Source organism: Centruroides vittatus, unplaced genomic scaffold (assembly GCF_030686945.1).
Source record: "Centruroides vittatus isolate TY-2023 unplaced genomic scaffold, ASM3068694v2 contig_747, whole genome shotgun sequence".
NCBI classification, from domain to species: domain Eukaryota; kingdom Metazoa; phylum Arthropoda; class Arachnida; order Scorpiones; family Buthidae; genus Centruroides; species Centruroides vittatus.
The window spans coordinates 145,151-167,440 of NW_027122483.1; the positions used below are offsets into that span (position 1 = coordinate 145,151).

The window sequence follows — 22,290 nt, forward strand, 5'->3', positions numbered from 1 at the left end:
GCAACAAAAAACTCAATTTCTAGGATAGTGTTGAATTTCATAAAAAACTGTAAATGCTAATAAACAATAACGTCTTAATTAAATCTGGCTCCTGTTAATGTAAGATTTATGAAACGCCTCTATCTTCCTATTGTTTCAACCATTATTGTTAAAATAGAATTAGTGTTACATATATAAGTTGTTGACTTTGAAGTGGGGCAATTACATTTTATACTATTGCCAGATATTTAATGGTTTGGATTTGAATGGGTTTGAAAATATTGGTAAGAAGTAATAGACTTGTTTTATATGTTTTGTGGTCTTATTTCATGTAAATTTAATACGTAATAATGGTTATCCATGTCAGGTGAAAATAATCATGGTTTTAGTATGCGCCAATGGACTTTCCTTACTTTCGAAAGTAACGATTTGCTGGAAACGTTGATTTTCTTTGCATGAAATATAATTAAATTTTTAAAGTATTCATGATGAATGGGTGATACATATGATAATACATCCATCATATCGTTATATTTTTCTTTACTAACAGGCCTAGCTTTTGCATTTAAACATGATAGTACTACTTTTTCGAAAATACTTGGCTTACCTCGTTATAATGATAAATCAATAGTTTTAAATTGCGAATGACCTCTCAAAAACGTATTATATTTGCGACATTTTTCTATTAATTTGTAATAATCCTGGGGAATTAAAATTTAAAATGTGTTAGATTGGGCACTCTGTGTGATAAACTCTTACATAAGACAACCTTTGTAGTTATATAAACCAAATTCTACAATATAATACAAAATACGAGTTAGAAGTACGAAATAAAGTAATCTTAATGTTTATTTTTATTCTTTTCCCGGGTACACTTGCTAGTTTGTAGTAATTCTGGGGATTATAAAGCAAATTACTTTTTCGGATCGCCGTTTTCACAACTTCAGAATCGCAATCGTTTGGCAACAGTGAATATCCTAACAATAAAAGTTTGTAGCGAATAAAAACTATATTATTGTCGTTAGACGGGACAATTTTCATACAGATTAAGGCTAACATTCTGTTTCTATTTGGCCAGTGCACATATCACTATAAACTATAATGTGGTTTTGAGTTGTCACATTTTGTAGGTGCATTAAACAGCAAGTAGCTAGTTTTTGTCATCCTCTGAATGCAATTGTTTAATTTCTGGTATACGTATCAACTCCACAGTAATGTACATTGTGGGAACCTTGATTTAAAAAATACATGTTTCGTTTATAATATGCAATAGAAAATGTTCGTTTAGGATGTGAATTGATTAAAAACGTAAATTTTATGTTAATTTTAATAAGAACTTTAACTTAACCCTTTCCATGCGGTTATACGCGTTCAGGCGTATGTCACGTGACTTGCCGTTAATTCGTGATGCGGCATACGCCTTTCGGCGTAATTAATCAAAAAATTCGATTATTTTGCGTTATATTCGATTTTCCAGCGATCTTAGCTTTAATTCGCTATTCTGTAGGTGGATTGACTTTGTTTAAGCCAATAAACGTTTTGTTACCACCCCTGGGCCATAAATATTTTGGTAAATACATCCCATACTATTCTACAGTAAATCTTCGCAGTTAACTACACAGTTGGCTGAAAACAATCAAAGGGAAACTCCTTCTACAGTTTTATTGAGTCTTTTCTGTCTTTGTTGACGTTACTTTAACTAATCACAGACTTATGAAACGAAAAAATTGCCGCGAAAAGCCCCCCTCTAACCTTCGAAGTAAAATGTAAACAATCACTGTAAATTCGCTTTTTAAATCGATTTTTAATTCTAATTAACTAATTTAATGCACTTAGACATTAAATTAGCTAATTCGACAATATTTAAGCGAGTAAATATGTTTTTAAAACTATCTTCACGATAACAATCGACTACTCTTTCAGCTAAGTAATTAGAGACATAGTGTGAATAATGGCAATAACTTCTCCCCGCTCTAGGTAGAAAGCTGCGGTTTGTTTTGTTTAATAGAGGACAGATGTTTCTATCTAACAGATGTACAAAGTTCAGCGATTCTCTGTAAATTAATTTTTTTTTTCTTTTGTTCGTAAGCTTCAAATTTTAATATTATTTTAAACTTCTATTAAACTAAAAATTAAACAGTCGTAAACTGTGATATGTCCTTAATCAAACGCAAAAAACAGATTAAACATAACGCGATTTTAAAGCGAAATATCGCGATTTAAAAATCATCCAAAAACTGCAAAAAATGCGCCGCATGACGAATTCCACTCAATTTTTTGCTGTAGATCGCCCGCATGGAAAGGGTTAATTAAACTTATTATTTTTATTGGTTGTAGTACATATCTGTGTGTGAAAGTTCTTCCTTAGTTAGTTTTATATCTATTTAAGATTATACAAAATAATGATACCTTCTGTATTTTTTCTTTTTAACAAACAAATAAGAAACTGTGTTTGAAAAATATCGGACCGTAAAAAATAACGTCTTCGTAGTGTTCTCATTGTAAAACAGAGGTGATAATAAGTATAAACAAAATAGAAATTATATCTCATTTTCATTGATGTACGTTTCACATTTACAGAGTGGTGTCCAATTATCAGTTCACCCGTAATTTGTCTTACATTCGAGGTACACTTCTGAATATGAATGTCAAATTGAGTTTAGTATGACGTAAATTAAGTTCACAAAAATCAATTAAAAACATGATATAAAAATGCAGTTTTCGTGTAATTAATTCAGTTAATTGTAATGTAATATTTAGAATAATCAATTAAGTTTAAGCTTTTGTTATGCTAATTAAGTATGTTTTGATTATAAATCTAGATATATTACGATGGTTAGAAACAAATTAACAACAATAAAGTTGAAATTGTTGTTTTATAATTCAAAATTAATTTACTTAGTTTATCGAAATTTTTATTTTCGAATTAAAAATTTAAGTGTAAAGATAATTATTTATTTCAAGAATTTTTATGGGCGGTTTCTAACTGAAGTTACGTTCTGTCTTATATTAAGCCTAAAAGAATATTATTTACTACCATTTTGCCTTGCATTTAATTAAAATAACAATGATATTTAACATTATGTTTATAATAAAATGAAAATCATTTCGTAAATTTTATATTTTTATAAAAAATCGAATCACGTATTGTATTGTTTAAGAAATTTAATGATAGAACACGATATTTTTCTGATGAAGAGGTGACATAACAATAATTTTATTATCATTTTTTTGCTTTTTACGCCGAAAATATTTAAATTTATTGTTCTGTAAGATGAGAAAACATTCATGTATTGTCGGACTGAATATAACTTTGTTATAATAATTATATTGTTAGAGTAATTTAATTTATAGTATAAATCTATAATCGTCGTCTAACTTTATTGTATGCCGAAAATACAGGTAATTTCTAATATTATCACTTTAAATTATTTGTCTAACAGATGACATAAAGAACTTTTTACGTCTCTGGCTGTTATATATAACAGAAAAAGTATAGCGATCTGGCAAAAAAATGACCCCCCCCCCGAAATTTTAACATATTTGGACTTACCTTAAAATGTCAAGAAATGCGAAAACAATCAGGATTTTTTTTCTGTATGTATGAATGCTAGTGGGTGTGAGTAAGGAACACGATTTTGTTTTTCCTCTTCGAAGCTTCTCAAAAAGCGTGTGCTTTTTGTCGAAAATTTCAGAAATATTTTAGAGAGAACTCTACTACGGGGATCGATGCTATTAAATTATCGTGGTTAAAGGTCGAAATGGTAAAGAGATAAAGGAGAATCGTGTGTATTTTTCAGTAGGGTCGGATTAAATGACGAATTTTTAACGTTGTTATCATTTACAATTGTTTTTAAAATTTATCCCTACCTTCAAAATTAAGCTTTTTGACATTTTATAGTTATTAAAAACACAAAAGGTTTTAGTAATAAAAGTTGGTTCCACCCACGCAGTTTTAAATGTTGCAGGAAAGTTAAGCAGCTCACTGCTAGATTTTTTGTTATTTGTTTAGTGTAAATTGAGTTGATAGAATGAAGCAAAGCAACACTGGCAATTTTACAAAAGAGAATTATCTACAGAAAACTGCTACATGTATTTGGGTGTTCGGCATATAAAGGTAACTTCGAAATTCATTTGTAAGGAGCCAACCCGCGATCATCTAGCAGTGTTTACTGGTTTTATCGACTAAGCTACTGGTTTTGTAAAAAAATAATTTTAATTATCTAATAATCTTTTTAACAAAATGTTTAATATTACGCTATGTATCGAGTATGGTTACTTTTATACTATTCAAATTTGATATCTAAATGATCAGTACAAGAAAATAAACAAGAACGATCAGATTAAATTTCACTCTCTCAATCAACTTTATTTATTTTCTAATATTAAATTATTATTTTTAAGCATATTTTTAAACATATTTTCGTCCGCATTTGTTAGCACAATACAATAAAAACGGAAAGCATTTTATATTTTACTTTTTAGCAGGAGTAATCTTAGGATTAATACGAGTTTCAGATAACTTCAGAGCAAGTTTGAAAAAGTTCTTCATTATAATATTTACAATGTGCTGAAAATTCATGCAACCCTTCAACTCAATCCCGGTGTCTTTTAAAGTATTTGAAATATTTCCGATAAAGTTAAAAGTGTACAAATTAAATCTTATAAACTCATTTTGACTTAAAACGTGTAGAATGCAACCGAAGAAGCACATAGAATTAGAGATGACGGGACAAATTTCGGGCAGAGCGTCCAACGTGTGGCACGTGTTGCAATCTGACTTAGCTATTGTTCGTCTGATAATATCAATAATTCTATTTAACGGCGAAGGTGAAACAGAGCACTTTTCATTTTTTTCCTGTTTAAAAAACTCCTACATTTATTTTTAAATATTAAAATATATTAAAATATTATAAAATTGCGCATAAAATTCTCATTAAAGATAACTTACAAATCTTTAATTAATACGTTTCTAATTTTAAAAAGTTATAAGTGTATTATTAACATTTGTATAAATACAGTAAAACTTGTCCGAAAACGAAAGCATAATTAAACGTGTGATTCCGGTTTACGCAGGTTTTACTGTATTTAAAAGCCGAAAAATTACTTATATTGGTTTCATACATCAGAAGAATCTTTTTCAGACGGTTTATCTCTCTCATTTTCTCTCAATCCGTCAATTCTCTCAAATAAAAATATTCCTGAAATAAAGTATATTACTTATAAATAATTAGCCTATAAATAAAATATACAGCTTATTAACTGCATATTATTTTTAAAATTCATTTACCTTTAAGTGTTCTTATATATAATCTATAAGCAAATAGCAAACTATGTAATAATTGAGTAAATACTTACCTACGATAGCGAGGACGATGATCTTCATCTTGATGTAGCTTATCTGCAATGAGAAGTGATGCTGCTGCAAATATTGACGATCTTTATAGACAATTTTTCATACAATTTCCAAGTACGTTGATGAAATAGTTACCATATTTGTATAACATAATGATATTGATTTATAGAACAGAGTCTACAGTAGTGTCTTTCAACGATAGATTGTATTTCAATAGGGAAAAAAAGTGAAATTTACTCCGCACGCGGCGCTAGTATCGATGAAGTCGTAAACAGACTAAGCGATATGTTGTCGGTTGTAAAGTACCATTTGTTTTTTCTTTAAACGAAAATCTAATAAATATTTTAAGTTTCAAAAATGCCAAGTACGTGGTGCTGTGTACCACATTGTTCTAATAGTGGTGGTCACAAGTTTCCAAAAAATCCAGCATTGCGGAAGAAATGGATTCACGCCGTTAAAAGAGCAAATTGGAAACCAACTTCATCCAGTCTCGTGTGTAAAAATCACTTCACACCTGATCAGTATAACGAAATTAATATCTTTGGTAAGCAGATTATTTAAAGAATTATAATAACTGTACAATATTTTTTCAAGCTATTAGCAATTAAGAAGCTTCAAACACTTCGCTTGAAAAATACTTGATGTTTACATCAAAAGTCTCTGTTTAGTTTTAATATCTAGGCGTGATAAGCCCTAACAGTAGAGGCTAGATTTGAGCACTTACATAGCATTAATGCTAAGTTAACAAAAGATAAAAAATATATATAGTACCATGGATTTAATTGTTAATTCTTTATGCTAAATGAAAAATAAATAGATTTATTTTACTTTATTAAGAAACATTCCAGCAAAGAGACAACTGAAGGCTGATGCTGTACCAAATGTATTTTTTTGGTCTAAAAAAGAGGCACCTTCGGTTGCGAGCAGACGAGCAAAAAGAGAAAACCGTGAACGCAAAGTTCAAGATAATCATGATGCATGCTATATAATGGATACTGGTACATTAGAAATAGGAGGAGAAGTAATAATAGATGAGGAAAAGGAAAACGCTACTTGTCTTATTGAAAATAATGTAGCAAGCACTATGGTCTGTGTAACTACACAGACCCATACTTTTGAAGTCCCAATGTCAGTTGAAAAATTTGAGTTTGACAACAATGCTATACATTACTATACTGGGTTAGAAACTACAATTCTTTCAATTTTGTACTACAAAGTTTGGGACCAGCAGCATACAGCTTAAAATATTACAAGTTAATACACAATAACTTAATTTGTTTAATAAAGATTAGTAATTTTCCATTATAATTATGCAAATTAGATATAAAAAAGATCATTGCGCAAATTCTCCCGCGAACCATGGATGACTCTTACGTCACCTGGATTGAAGTTTTCCTGAAAAATACTAAAAATTTTATATAATTATTTTACTAATCCAGTCAAATTTAAATAATATAAAATGTCTAGATCTGTTTAATAAAGATTAGTAATGTACTATCACTAATATGCAAATTACATATGACAAAGATCAATGTGGGAAAATTCCCGCCAAGATAAAAATAGCTTTCGGTCACGTGATCACCAAGAAATATGAAGAAATATGTTTAAAATTTAATGTTTGTGTACAAATTAATAAATTTTAACTAATGTCATCGTTTAAAATTTAATGTTTCTGTAAAAATTAGTAAACTGTAACAAATTTCATCAAAGACAACAGAATAATTTTCAGCTTATAAAAACTCTACAATAAATAATTATTTCTTCGAAAGACGTCGATATGCACGAATAAATAATAAATATGTAATAATGCTTTTATCCATTTTAAGTGGATATTGTAAAAATTAAGCTATTTAATTTGTTTGGCTTTTATAATTTAGTTTCCGAATATTTTACTGTGAAATTCCATTCAGTAAACAGAAACAAAGTTCAGCTATTAATTATAAACAAGACAATAGAATAATTTTTACGTAAATTGAGTGTAAATACAGAAAAAAAAACGATTTATATCAAAAATGAGACGAATAAGCTGACATCCCTCGAACAGAGCTCATATACTCATTGTCATTTTCAGTCTGGTCCCACTTCGACTGTTTTATCTTGGTAAAAGGTTAATTTTTTAAAATAAAAGTACTTTGTTCTTAGTGAAGAAAGATAAAAGTATCGAAATATAATATTCACACACACAAAAATATTCATGTATATCCATATTAAAAATGTATATTTTTTTTCATATTTGAAATAATATCACGAGAAAAACATTAGATATATGAAATACGGCCATAAACAATTTCTTTCTGTCAAATTACGGATTAAACAGGTTTATTTAGAAAAATTCAATCGCGAATAACTGACTTTAAATATACGGAGGATACAGTATGTTTGTTATGTGATAGTATCTGCGTTTACAAATTAACAGAATTTGCCGTTTTTTACACATTATTATGCTATAATCTAGGAAACTATGTTTAATACACAAGACATACTACAGAAAGGGTAAGAAAGGAACGTCAGTCATTGTAACTAATGTATTATTGAAAGTTTCATTCATATAGATAATTAATTTTATCAAGATACATTTTTCCAGAAGAAAATTATCGATATTTATCGTAAATATAAGTAAATTTTATTATAATTTAGATAAAAACTCATTTTTTCCCCACGCATGGTTTCTTTCCCCTCCCTCTTACTCCTATACTTGGAACATTCCATTTCATAATTTGATGTAATAATAACGTTTAAAATGATTCTAAATAAAATATTGACACTTAAAGTAGGTTGGTATATATTGTCATGACTCTCAGGTGTATTCATAAAAATGTAATAATCTATACAATAATACTTTCTCACATGCTCCATGTGTTAAACTTTGCAGCTGTAATTGAAGGTAATATATAAAGAAACAAAATGTTTATATTATCAATAGTTATAAAAGATATCTTATTTTCACGTAGAAAAACAAAATAAGACAGAAGAAACAGACAATCACACGATATGTCTATCCAGGACATTCTATAATTCATTTCAAATTTCTAATGTCGACATACATGAATATTTTTGTGTGTGTGAATATTATATTTCGATACTTTTATCTTTCTTCACTAAGAACAAAGTACTTTTATTTTAAAAAATTAACTTTTTACCAAGATAAAACAGTTGAAGTGGGACCAGGCTGAAAATGACAATGAGTATATGAGCTCTGTTCGAGGGATGTCAGCTTATTCGTCTCATCTTTGATATAAATCGTTTTTTTTTCTGTATTTACACTCAATTTACGTAAAAATTATTCTATTGTCTTGTTTATAATTAATAGCTGAACTTTGTTTCTGTTTACTGAATGGAATTTCACAGTAAAATATTCGGAAACTAAATTATAAAAGCCAAACAAATTAAAAAGCTTAATTTTTACAATATCCACTTAAAATGGATAAAAGCATTATTACATATTTATTATTTATTCGTGCATATCGACGTCTTTCGAAGAAATAATCATTTATTGTAAAGTTTTTATAAGCTGAAAATTATTTTGTTGTCTCTGATGAAATTTGTTACAGTTTACTAATTTTTACAGAAACATTGCATTTTAAACGATGACATTAGTTAAAATTTATTAATTTGTACACAAACATTAAACTTTTTGACATATTTCTTCGTATTTCTTGGTGATCACATGACCGAAAGCTATTTTTATTTTGGCGGGAGTTTTCTCCACATTGATCTTTGTCATATGTAATTTGCATATTAGTGATAGTGCATTACTAATCTTTATTAAACAGATCTAGACATTTTATATTATTTAAATTTGACTGGATTAGTAAAATAATTACATAAAATTTTTAGTATTTTTCAGGAAAACTTCAATCCAGGTGACGTAAGAGTCATCCATGGTTCGCGGGAGAATTTGCGCAATGTCTTTTTTATATCTAATTTGCATAATTATAATGGAAAATTACTAATCTTTATTAAACAAATTAAGTTATTGTGTATTAATTAAATTCATCGGTTTTTGTGGAAGAATTCTTTAAAACTTTTAGCGTTTATTTAGAAACTTTTTGTCACCTGATGACATTGGACAAGAGCATTTTCGTTTTGTCTATTGTATATGATCAGTTCGTGAAGTGCGGTTTAATGCTTCTGTGTTTCTCGTTTTTTCGAAGTTCACTGCGATAATTTTTTATTACGTGGATTCATACATTTTGCGTTGATTGCAATGGATATTTAAAGGCGTAAAGTTTACTGTGAATTAGTTCTAAATTCAGAAAGAAAGTTGAAAATAATTTATTTTTTCGACAATTTGCGAGAACTGACCTTTGGATATTACATATGGATATAAATGAAAATATGTATTATTGGGCTACTAATTTATTTGTGTTTATGTGTATTGTTGTACTGTAACTTACTTTGTTTTACTATGTTAGAGAAAGTAGGTCACACATTGGATTTTTGACATGAAACTTCTGCTTTTTCAGAGTGAAGCGGACCCTCTCAGTGAAGTGTGTTTTAAGGAAGTTATGCTTTTATTTCTGATGCATGCCAATGATGAAAATTGTTTTTAAAATTAAATATCGGTCAATGACGATAACATATGTTATAAATGTGAAGATGAATATAAAAATATTTCTACATTTTTTGTTGTTTCTTAAAAATTAATTTATTTAAATTTATTATATGTCAAGTAAGTTTATTTACAAAATGCTAATATTTTAATCCGCTTTAATATTTCGGTATAAATTTGAACAACCAATTTTAAAATTTTAAATAAAAGATATACTTAAATTTTCTTTTATTTACAAGATTACGTCACTTCTACAGAATGTAGAACACGAGACGACCTTCACCCACATTTCAGTATGGGGGGAAAGGCCGCCAGTCGTCGTAGTTGTAAACGTAACAACCTTTACGTCATCTATTGTTGTGGATGAAATTCGTTAACTGTCAATTACAGTTTCTTGAATTTGATTCGCAGGTTGGAAAAAATCGTCATTACTTAAATGCCTAAAACTTTAAAAAATTATATAAAATTGAAAATAAATTCAAAACTTTCGGAAAAATCGTAACGGATGGAAAATCAAAAAAGAATTTATTATAAATTTTTTTAAAAAATTTTGCAAAAAATTACCGCGAAAAAAATTCATATATAAAAATATTATATGACAATAAAGAACGATTTTTTCTTTACTAGACGTAACTGTTTAAAATTTTTTTTCCTAAACGGAAACGAGAAAAACGCGTGGGAAAATTCTTAAAAAATTTTCCACGCTTTAGCTCCACAACTAAGTGGAAGTGCTACGGCTGACTATTCCACTGTTAAGAGGTTAATTAAGATTAATACTTTATTATAATATTATTATGTATTTTATTACAAATTTCTATACATGAGAAAAATAATAATAAGATTGGTATTGTATATTCGAATATAAATTCGTGTATGCATATTTCCAATGGAAGAGCTGTATTGTCGAATATGAGACAGCTTCCACAGCAAAAATATTTTATGGTGTAAAGCAGCTAAATTATATCCATTTGCACGTGTGCATTACAAAGCAACAACCTCACGAGGTTGTTAAACCACGTTAAGTTGGTTCTACAGAACAAAATATAGTGTAATGCTTCAATCACTCCATTCAGAGCTGCCACAACTTTCCTATCATAAAATGTCACTGCACGCCACTTACACAGACAAGATATTTTAGTTCTAAATAATGTATAATTAATATTGTATATTATTTAATAATTTCCAACTAATACAATTAACATATACATTTTGTTTGATAAAAAGGAAAGAATGATTAAAGAGATCTAAATTAGTCTTTAGTACTTTAGAATTTTATAACTGAAAAATATTATTAACTAGGAAACTTTTTTCCAGAGCCCTACGTTGCTCTGGAAAAAAGTTAACGATAGCGAAAATAAAAATTTTTCGATTATAGGTGTGGGGACCCCGGGAGGTCGGACGGAGTCGGACCTCCTTTTCTCGGTTCACAGGTCGTTTACGACCTGCCCACTGTCAAGGATGGCTTGTCCAGTCTGGAACTAATTACTTGTCAGGTCGAGTGGAGGAGGAAAGAGTGGGATCGTTGATAAGACAGAGGCGAGATTCGAATAAATGATACCAAATACAAGAATAAACAGAATTTATTTACGAAACGATAACGAACAGTTACACCGAATAACATTGACAGAAAAATTACGTACTAACATAGGAAAGTTCGAACCCGAGAGAGAGTTTACAAATAAATGGTCGTCATACCTCAACCAGTATTGGAGTCGGATGACAGGTCAATACAAAAATCCGTAGAGGCGTAGAAATTCGGCGGAGAGGCTTCGAGCGTAGAATTTCGGCGTAGTGTCCAACTAGAGGCGGGAGCTACGTACGACGATGACGACGACGACCCTTGGTTCTTGTTCCCCTCCTTTTTATTTCGTCCCCTCGTTAATTTTCTCGCCAATAAGCGAATTTTGTTGGTAGTTCCGCGTGTGACTCAGTTTCGCGTTTCGAGGGGAGGGGGAGGTACAGTCATTCCCCTAAGACAGGTCAGTTTTTGGTTTGGACTTTGGTTATTGATGTCAAGATAATGACTAATTTAAATCTGTAATTTGCCGGTCAATTCTTACTCTCACATAGGCCATCTTACCCGATTCTACTGGGTGCAAAAATTAGGTTTACTCTCTCCCGAGACTAATTATAAAATTTTTAGATGGTCTAAAATTATGTTTGATTTTTCACAAAAACTCGCATTTAAAATAGTACAGTGAGATTCGAATTTAGTGGAATTCTGAACCTTCTCCTTTGTATCCGTGGGGGAAATTTCGGAAAGTTTCTTCTTTGTGTACATTCTCATCACGTACCCTGTGCAATAAATTGAAATTTTCAACTCCTAATCATTTGGGCACTGCGTTTCATATTATTATTGTGAGTGCCGGAATTTAATAACCTTTTTCCTATAAACTTTCATATTTATTTTAAAATAAAATTAAATAACGCTTAACTCAGAAAAAACCTTTCATTTTTTTCTTCCAACACCTAATAAAAAAACTGGAAGGATGAAGGATGTGATCGTATCTTCTTCCGGATTCACTTCCTTTCATAGGTGACACAGCTTCCTAATGTGTCACCCGAAATCAACGACCGAAATTTAACTATTAGGCTGTTATAGAAAAATTCCTAATAAGGTCATGGGAAAAACTCAGGACAGACTCCTTGATAAAAAGGAGGGTTCGATAAGTCTACAAGAGCCTCCATCCAGTTTTTTCTTGAACTGTGTATGCCTACCCGCTTGCCGTTGCCGTTGCCGATCTTATCCGTCGCCACTCCAGAAAAACGAGTGCCGCTCAAGAAAAATTTTCCCCGCTCAAAAGAAAAAGGACTTCCTCCCTTTCTAAGAATTTTTTAAATGGAGACTACGAACAATTAAGGTATTTACCAACGGGCGAACAATTGCAAACTTTCCCTCTTGTGGTCAAGGCTCGCGATCCTAATGATAAGATTTATTTTTTTCTATATGATATATAATTAGCGTTCGTAAGCATCTAAACTAACATCTCTATATGAGCTTTGTAAATAGAGCGCATTGATCAATAAACGGGTATTTTGTTAAATGATAACTTCGTGGAGTGTACTTCTTCTGATTGTCTCCATTCGCCTCTATTCCGAGTCCAAAAGCCTATAAACGCTACCTCTCTCGTGTGAACTAACTATTACCGGTTATCGAAATTTCCGTGTCTGTTAAGGCACGGTGGTATCGGAGTAGGATAGTTTTTGAATGAACATTTCTAATTTACAATGGAGGCAAGAGTAACGCAAATCCGCAAGGGCGTTCGCAGGGAGACACTCTTAACAGGTAAAATAAGCAAAATGATTGCCGCTAATTCCCGACATTTTCTGGGGATGCGACAGGCTTAAAGATAGCAGAGTTTTTCGACTCCCTACAAGAAATTGCGAAACTAACGAACTCGACTAATTCACAATGCTTAAGAGTTGCGAAGTTGAGATTATCGGGGATAGCACGGGACTTTGCATAGGAAGATGCGCGTATGAGAGAGATAGACACGTATAAGAAATATAATAAGCAAATGGTCAGGAGGTTCAAAAAAAACCTTGTTCTCTTCGTCTCAAAAAATTTATGCTTGCATGCAGGAGAGTGATGAAGACGTGCAACGTCCTCGTCACTCTCCTGCAGACATTCCTATTCCAAACAATCTTACAGAAAGTTGTCGACGATGTCCGGGAAATCAAAATTATAAAGAGATGTCAAGCAAAGGAAAGAAACAAGAGATTGCGTGTACAATTTTTAAGCAGTTTAAATGATATAATAAAGCGGCAAGTAATGTCACGATAAGAAACCTAAAAAATAAAAAAATGAAATAACCTATACCAAAATACTAGACAATTTTTCATTGACAGCCAAGTATCAAATGGTCATCTGCCATCTAATGAAATTACGCGAAAATCAGACCAAATAGTTGAACTCGGCATCCCAGAAAACCACTTAAAACATATTTTGTGCTCACCTGACCTCCTGCGCACCCTGTGAAAAATCTATTAGTATTTAATTTCCCACATATATCGACTCAGGTTTTTCATTTCTGAACGGTACTTTTTTAATTCTGATAAATGCCCAACAGTAGCAGAAAGGATAAAACCAACGAACTGTGTTAGTTAGTTAGTCGTGGCTTCGGGCATGGCAAATGGGCTGGCTAAGTGGCGTTTTCCGCGTTTTCTTAACTTAAATAGGGTCCAGCTTCCCATAAAAGGCTTTCTAAGATGTATCCAACGCGACACATGGGCGACTGCCCATGTGTCGCGTTGCTGTAACCAAATAAACCAAACTAATTCTAACAAACGATTATTTATTGCGACATCGTGACAATACTGGCCAGCAAGTTTTAGTCGCCATGTTCTCAATTTTTTAGTAGTTGTTTTGCCCTGTACGTCATACTTTTCCTGTTGGTCATTTATGTAATTAATTTTGTGCCAGTTATCTATTGAACTTCGTTCAGGAAAAATTTTAAATCGCTGTAAGGTGACATCCACTCAGAACCTGAAGATCCAATATACTCAATCTGGATCTCCTGTCACTAATGCTTTTACATCCAGTTTCTACTTTTATGTATCTAACTCCTTTCTTGAGATTGAGGATAGACATCAAACAGACAATCAGACTGACAGCTGTCAAAATGTACAGGTATAAAATTTTTCCAAATTTCAGTTCAATTATTTTTCTATAAACGCCATTTACACAAAAATATACTTTTTATATAATTTATACAATCTGTTGCAGAAATATACACACTTTGTTATAACATAAAATAATTAATACCCCGCAAGATGCTTCTTAACCTATGCAAAAACACCTTACTTCAACGAGAATTATTCATTAAGCGTAACGAATGTTTTTAACCTGTTTTACAGGCCATCTTCAGGTGTATAAAAATCATGTTATATTAGTAACTGTTCTTTTTTGTATAGAACAGTTAAAAACACATTTAACATATTAAATTCTGTGGAATACTGATTTAATTGAATCCAAAGAATAAATTACAGTAATGTATATAAATTTTAAAATAATAAAATATGTAAAATAAACGTTGTTAAATGTTGAAAACGTTCGTTACGATTAATAAATAATTCTCAGAGAGATAAGGTGTTTTGCGTAGGTATAACATAAAAGCTTTTATTCTTATACTTTTACAAAATATTTTCATTTAAACAAGTCAAATGATGTCATTCGGACATTAAGGTTAGCAATTCGATCACATGTGGTGTTATATCAACCTGTCTAACACTGATTGCTTTTCAAATAAACCATAGTATTTAGTAGTGTTTGACCATCCGCTCTTCCAGGAGGAGGTCCACTACTAGTTTTGCTCGAATTACTTCAACCCTTGTCTACAACAGTCTCTTCTTTCTATCAGAGTAGTAGTATAGTGGCATTGGAATTGGAAAATTCAAAATACAGTGGAACCTCGCTTAACAAGCATAATTGGTTCTAGAGTCTTACACCTAATGCGAAATATTAATTAAGCGAAACAATTTTTCCTATAGAAATTAATCTAAAATACGATAATGCGTTCCATGCCAAAAAAATACTCAAAGGTTTTAAGTATAGCGTTTATTCCAAAAAAAAAAAATGTACAACGTACACTGTTAAGGAGCGTGAATTATCATCATCATCTTTTCTTCTAGTGCTGAATGAACCATCCTGGAATAAGAATTCGATTTGCAGAAACAAAAAAAAATTATAGCTAATACGTTTGATAAACACTCCAAACGATATGCCGAATTTGAGTTATGTAAAGGCTATAATTAAGTATTAGAAGATGAACTCGTAGAAGTCTCTTTAATCCGAAAAAATCATTTAACGGTAGACTATCCCACAGTCTTTACAGGTTATAAATTCCTTTATTGTTGCATCTGTAGAAAAACAATAGAGGAGTTCATAACCTGTGAAGGCTGTGGGATAGTCTACCGTTAAAGATTTTATCAGATTAAAGAGACTTTTACTAGTTTATCAAATTATACAGTTGTCATTAGAAAATTTTAATAACAAAATTAAATATTAGAAATTAATTACTTTGACTAGAGGTAGGTAGTTATGTCTCCATCTCGTATTAAATTTAATAATTATAAATAGTTAATTTTTAATTCAGACATTTCTGAAATTTAATTTGGAATCAGTCATTAAATTTAATGACCCAAAAATTTGGCATATCGTTTCGCGTGTTTATTTCATAACAGCAATGGTTGTTGATGTTTATATGTAATATGTGTGAACACAAGTTTGAAAAAATATGTGATCACAAGCGACACTAAGATGCTAGCGGAACGAGTGCTAAACACAGGCTGATGGAGCATGCCGCATGACCACAATTCGGAACATCCTCTCTCCTCATCACTCGTTATGTAAAACATCGCTCGTTAAGCGATGCAAATTTTCACAATTTATTTTGCTCGTTATGCGAATAATTGGTTGTTGTGAGAGGTGCTCGTTAAGCGAGGATTCGCTATACAAGGTTACCGACCTTCACAAAATATGATTTATGTAGTATGACTGGAGGTCGGCACCTCATTAATGCCCTGTCAAGAATGACACCACCGTGTCGCGATTGAGAAGGAAGTTATATTTCCAGTAAGAGTACTCGCACGAATATGTTATAAACTTTTTTACGTAGTCAATTAAAGATTAACAGTAAACGATGCCAACAAATTCCTTTAAAAAATAAAATAAACAATAACATAAATTAAAACATTTTCAAAAAATTCGTGTGTTGCGTTAAATAATGTGATTATACGTTCTGTTCTGTACTAACAAAATAAATGTATGTAAATAAACGTAATTTTATAATTCAAAAAAATAACCAGGAAATAATAATCAGGCAATTAATTAAACGAGCCAGTCTGAATGTCTGAAACAAATCAACACTACAGAAAGCTTATAAGAATAAAACGATTTTCCTATATTTGAAGGGAGCGATTATTATAGCGATACAGTTACCTTTATTGTTTCTATGATATTTATGAATATCTTATAATGTCTTGTCGTGCGACATGTTTATAATGCTCAGTAATACACAAACTGTGTGTCCAGACCCAAGAAGGGACCGCAAGAAATATTTTGTGAATTACTCAAAATAAACTTAATTGCCTAATTTAATTACACTGTTCTGGTGTACAAAACATTTTTTTTTTTAAATAAAGATAAATTTTAGTGGATTTTGGTCCATAGCTAACTCTTAATTTATAAACTCGGAAAATATTACATTTTAATAATAAAAAACCACAAGATGATAAAAGAATTAAATAGGATTTTAAAGCAAAACGCTGAGAGACTATGAACTTCCGTTATCCAAAATATTTGAAAAAGGATTTCTCCATACCATTAACTGATTTGTGATATGTTGTAGGCTTGAGCTTCTCGAATCTACAGCAACCCGCGTTTCCCATACAAACAGAATGTCATTTTTCTGAACGTCGCGTGTATAATTAATTAAAGAAGTTACAATCAGCCATAGATATTAAGACAAAACGAAGAAATAGCGAATTAGTGCTGTTGTTTTATAATAAATAATATAGAATAAAAACCAAGTTTGCATCCTGTCGATTTTATTTTCTTAATTGTTCATACTACATTGTTTAAATTTATAATAATCATAACATTGATTTACATTTATATTAATGATTTGTTTTTATAATTACTAAAATATATTAATATTATTTATTTGATTATATTAGTTGTCGCTATATATATGATTTAGATTGGTGGTCAGGATTTAAATGCCGATTGTGCAGCCTTTACCTTGAAGCTTATCTCCAATATTTTGTAGAGTGTTGCCAACCTCTTCGATAATATTTAGACATTTACTTGGGTCTGTTTCGTCCTTAGGAAGTTCTCCAATTATACTTCCGAGGCATTTCATAAATGGCGCAAATGTCTTGCTAAGATATTGTTGACAAGGGAGTTTACTAAGCTCATCGACGACGCATTTTAGATTATCTGTAATGTTACCGATGAGGTTGCAGTAATCCATATTGGGTGACGGAGTGAACGGCGATCCATTACCGCATGAGGAGCAACTTTCGTCACGAGCATTTCGTCCAGAAAGTACGTCACTAATTCCCATTAGAAGGCTACTTCCGTTGAAGCCAATTAATTGAAAGTTTTTAAAGCATTTATCCAAATCAACATTAAGCTGAAAAAAATATATATTCGTAAATATTAAACGTCAATCTTTATTCAAACATAATTTAAAACATTATTAAACATAATTAGACTAATTATTAAAAATAAATTTATATAATTGATAGTTCATATTGGCTAAAGATTTTTTTAACTGTTATATTTAAACTAAAATTTAATGAAAAAAATAATGTTGAAATAATTACCAAAATTTTCAAATTAATGTGTTATTTTCTTTATTTGTCTAATAAAGAAAGAGTTTAATCGAGTAACGCAACACTCTCAAATATTAAAAAATTGTTGAAAGAGAATGTGTACAACGAGGTATAAATATCATTATATAAATGTTATAATTTTCTAAGAAGACAGACAAATAAACGAATGATAATTTTAATCATTAATGCGCAGCTTATTTTTATAAACAACTTAAATCTGTGTGTTATGAAAAATGTAAGATTTTAGTTACTAGAAAAAAACAAAAACAAATTGCTATAACATAGTGTTAAAGCATTACGAAGTTTTAAAACGAGGAAATCAAACGAGATACGTAATTTAAAATACTTAAATATTTTATTTATTTGTGAATAATAATATAGTTTAGTAAAATAAATATTTGCCTAAACAAAAACGACAATAGTATAGAATTATGGTAGAATAATAAAATACATTAAACTAACCTCTTTGAGTAAACATGCTGTGAAATTATATATATCAGCATTCTTTAAAATATCAGCCACGAGTCTGATAACAGTATAATCAATATTGTCTGGGATAGCGTCAGCTACAAATTGCACTACATTACCTACTGTACTTAAAACTCTACCTGACATCACTTGTTTTGAACCCTCTTTATCTATGCGTTTGCCTTGCTTTTCTGTAGCAAACAAATCATCTTTCTTTATTTCTTTCTTTGACGCTTCGCTGTTTTCTACGGTTGCAATTCCTTAAGTAAATAAATGAGTAAAGTATAATTAAAGATAATTATTTCTGTGAAATTAACAAATTTGATATATATTTAATTAAAAAAATTACTGAACATTTAAAATGGTGAGTGAAATAATTGTAATTCACTTAACTTGTTTTCAACAAGTAACAGTTTAGAAATTTCACGTAGAATATAAGAAAACAACACTAGAGAATTGAAGTTTGAGCATTGAAAACGAAATATTAAATTATCAATTTGGAAATATTGAAAATTGTTAACTTACCGATAAGGACCACGAGAAAGAGAATGGTTTTCATGTTGCTTTCGGTTTGTTGCTCGCCGAAATATGCTTTCACTGCGTTTTACCATGTCTTTTTATTGCAAAATTCTACGTTGTGTAATGTGAATTCAGCGCCATTTCTCCTCCTACCTGTCAATCCAAAGTTTTGACATTGCAGATGGTATTTTCAGTTTCGAATCCAATGAAATTACTGCATTTATTTACGTGGATGGTGCTCTTCCTCTTTCGTATTATTACGTTTCCTGAACTAACTGGAAAGTAATTGATCGAATTTTTGTTTACCGATATTCCTTCTAATTTTTTATAATTAAGACAAAAGTATCTAATCAATAAGTTTAATTTTTTATGTAACAAAACGGAGCATAATAAATAATGATTTAGGTAAAAACAAGCTATTTATTTGATATTTCGTAGCAACTAGTTCGACGTACAAATCGAAGTTTATTTATAAATACATTGAATAATTTATTCTCGGATAATCACTCGGTTGAAGTATTCACTCGTGGGTCGAGGAACTGCATTTTGTAACAATTATTTACAGTAAATTAGGTTAAAATAAAGTATTTAAGTAATTTGGAAATAAAATTACGTTAATGAAAGATGACATTAATATTCAAGTAGTTTGAAACATTTAAATCCATCTACAGGGCATGAGAATTCGGATTTTAACACAGAGTCGCTCTGGTTTATAATTTTTTAAATATCTTTTATGTTATATCATCGTCTTCCTAATTTTTAAGGTATTTATTCACATCGATTACCGTTAATATTTAAATGACTAAGTAAGACAATTTAAATTATTTACGTATGTTTCTCTTACTGGCAACATAATAACATTTTTATATCGTCGTCGTCGTTTTTATCATTAGAATTTAATAATTTACTTAATACTTAATATAACTGTATGTTAGATTAGAAGATAAGGACATCGTGAGGATTTTATAAACTTATCAGACGTGTAAAATTACATTTTTCTTTTACAAGAGAACAAAATAAGAATTTTAAAAATGCATTTTATCAGCTCTGAATGTAAAAAATACGATAGAAATATATTTACAGTTTCAAAATATCGAATATTACAAAAAGTAATTGATAATATTCGGTATTAAAATTATAAGAAAAAAATAAATTTATGTTGATATTTCGGACATAATAAATAATATGATAATATAATTTAAATATTAGAAATTGCATTTATTCGAATAATTAAACACGAAAAATTTCATCCAAACACACCACTTGTACTGTTTTATGCAAATACTTGTTAACAAACACCTGTTATTACGCATGAAAACGTTGATAGGATCTAAAACTAAAAATTTCGATTAGAAATAATTTTGAAGTAAATAAATTTAAAAATCATTTAGAATAGACAACAACTGAATTTTCTAATTTTCGAGCGGTTCAGTTTATTAAAATATTCACAAATATAATTTACGATACAGTAAATTTCTCAAATTTTAAATTTAATAATTGTATGATAAATAACAATAAAATTGTAGACAAATTTCGAATATATTACAATATATATATAAATGTACAGGAGAGATGTTCCTTGATTATTTTAGTAAATTACTTTTTCGATGCTACCGCGTATATGAAAATTAAATGTAGTGGTAACTTCATATTCGACCGAACACTCACGACATACTAGGACAAAAGTTCGGTTAATAACAGGTTAATTTTCTCATTAGTAAAATATTTTTTTTTTAATAAAGAGGAGTAACTAAGTTAAAACTTATTTGAAATTTTAGACTTCTGCTGATTAAGAAAAAACAACAGGACAAGAAAGAAAGACCACGTGCCAAATGTACGAGTGTTACTGCTTTTCTTTTTCTGGTGTTATAACTGATGATCTCTCACTAATTACTTTTATGGCATCCAACGCGCTAGCACTTTTCTCAAACATGCCAAAAAATGTAAACACTCGCTTTAATAGCCCTATTATAAACATTGATTTCTTTGAACAGCAATTGAACTTTGACTGATGTGTTACATCATCACAATAATCACCCTCTGTTCGGTGCGATAGGCTGCTTTAATAGATGAGAAAGGTACAAATTTTTCTGTATCAGACCACTATTAAAAATTTTTAAAAAATCGAAAACTTTTATTTCTGGAAAGAAAAATGATAACAAGCTTAAAAAATTATCCTGTAGTAAAGAACGTCAACTGACAGCACACGTGATTTAAATATATTTAAAAGTTTGAAAATAAATATGTATATAAGATTAATAAAATATAAGCTTAATTTGCAATTAGGTTACCAAATTTGTTTAGTAAATAAACATGGGAATAATCGAAACATCTGGAACGATTGTTCTATGCCACGTCATTAATAAAATGGTTTCATGCAGAGGTAATTATTAACTATGTTCGGTAAATTAAGATAATATAACATATTTAAGTAATTTCGGATAAAATATATTTTACTTTCATGTAGATAATATAGATATTGAATTGTTTATTGGAATATGAAAATATTTGAACCTTTTAATACAAATAGTTAAAATATTTTATAAAATTAATGCTATTTAAGCAAAATTATAAGTTCTACCATCTCGAATGCCTTCTAATCGTGAAATATATTAAAAGTACATTTAAGAACATAAATATTTTTTATAGAATACGGTATAAACGTATGTATATTCAATAAAAAATATAAAACATATATGAAAACAAGTTAGTACGATTATTTAATACTAAAAGTATTTAAGACAAAATAAATTTATATTGTTATTTAGGACCTAATTTATGTTTTAATAATATAATTGAAATATTAAAAATCGCATTTATTCCAATAATTAAACATGATTAATTTTATGGATGCAAAGTAGAGGTAGCAGTTGAAAATTGTGCAAAAGCAGTTATTAACAAACATCTGTTACTAACACGTGGATGACCTAAAACTGAAAAATTCGAATTAAACGTAAAATAATTTCTAAGTTTAATTCGTTAATTAAATATTATTTTAATTAAACCAAAATTCGGTTGTTTTAATTTTTCACTTAATTCACACTATTAAAATATTCACAAATCTAATGCACCAGATTAT

The 22,290-nt window shown here is 29.8% G+C and overlaps 2 protein-coding genes across 2 annotated transcripts in view; one reads left to right on the forward strand and one right to left on the reverse strand.

The window, feature by feature from the left end:
- LOC136981178 (uncharacterized) overlaps positions 1-22,290 on the forward strand; it is a 198,499-nt gene that overhangs the window by 109,891 nt on the left and 66,318 nt on the right. The window lies entirely within an intron of this gene.
- Positions 4,446-5,431, reverse strand: LOC136981143 (uncharacterized). The gene is made up of 3 exons (XM_067277417.1): positions 5,338-5,431; positions 5,104-5,180; positions 4,446-4,837 (listed from the first exon to the last, which is right to left on the reverse strand). The coding sequence occupies exons 1-3, from the start codon at positions 5,363-5,365 to the stop codon at positions 4,454-4,456; spliced, it is 489 nt and encodes a 162-aa protein (XP_067133518.1). The 5' UTR covers positions 5,366-5,431; the 3' UTR covers positions 4,446-4,453.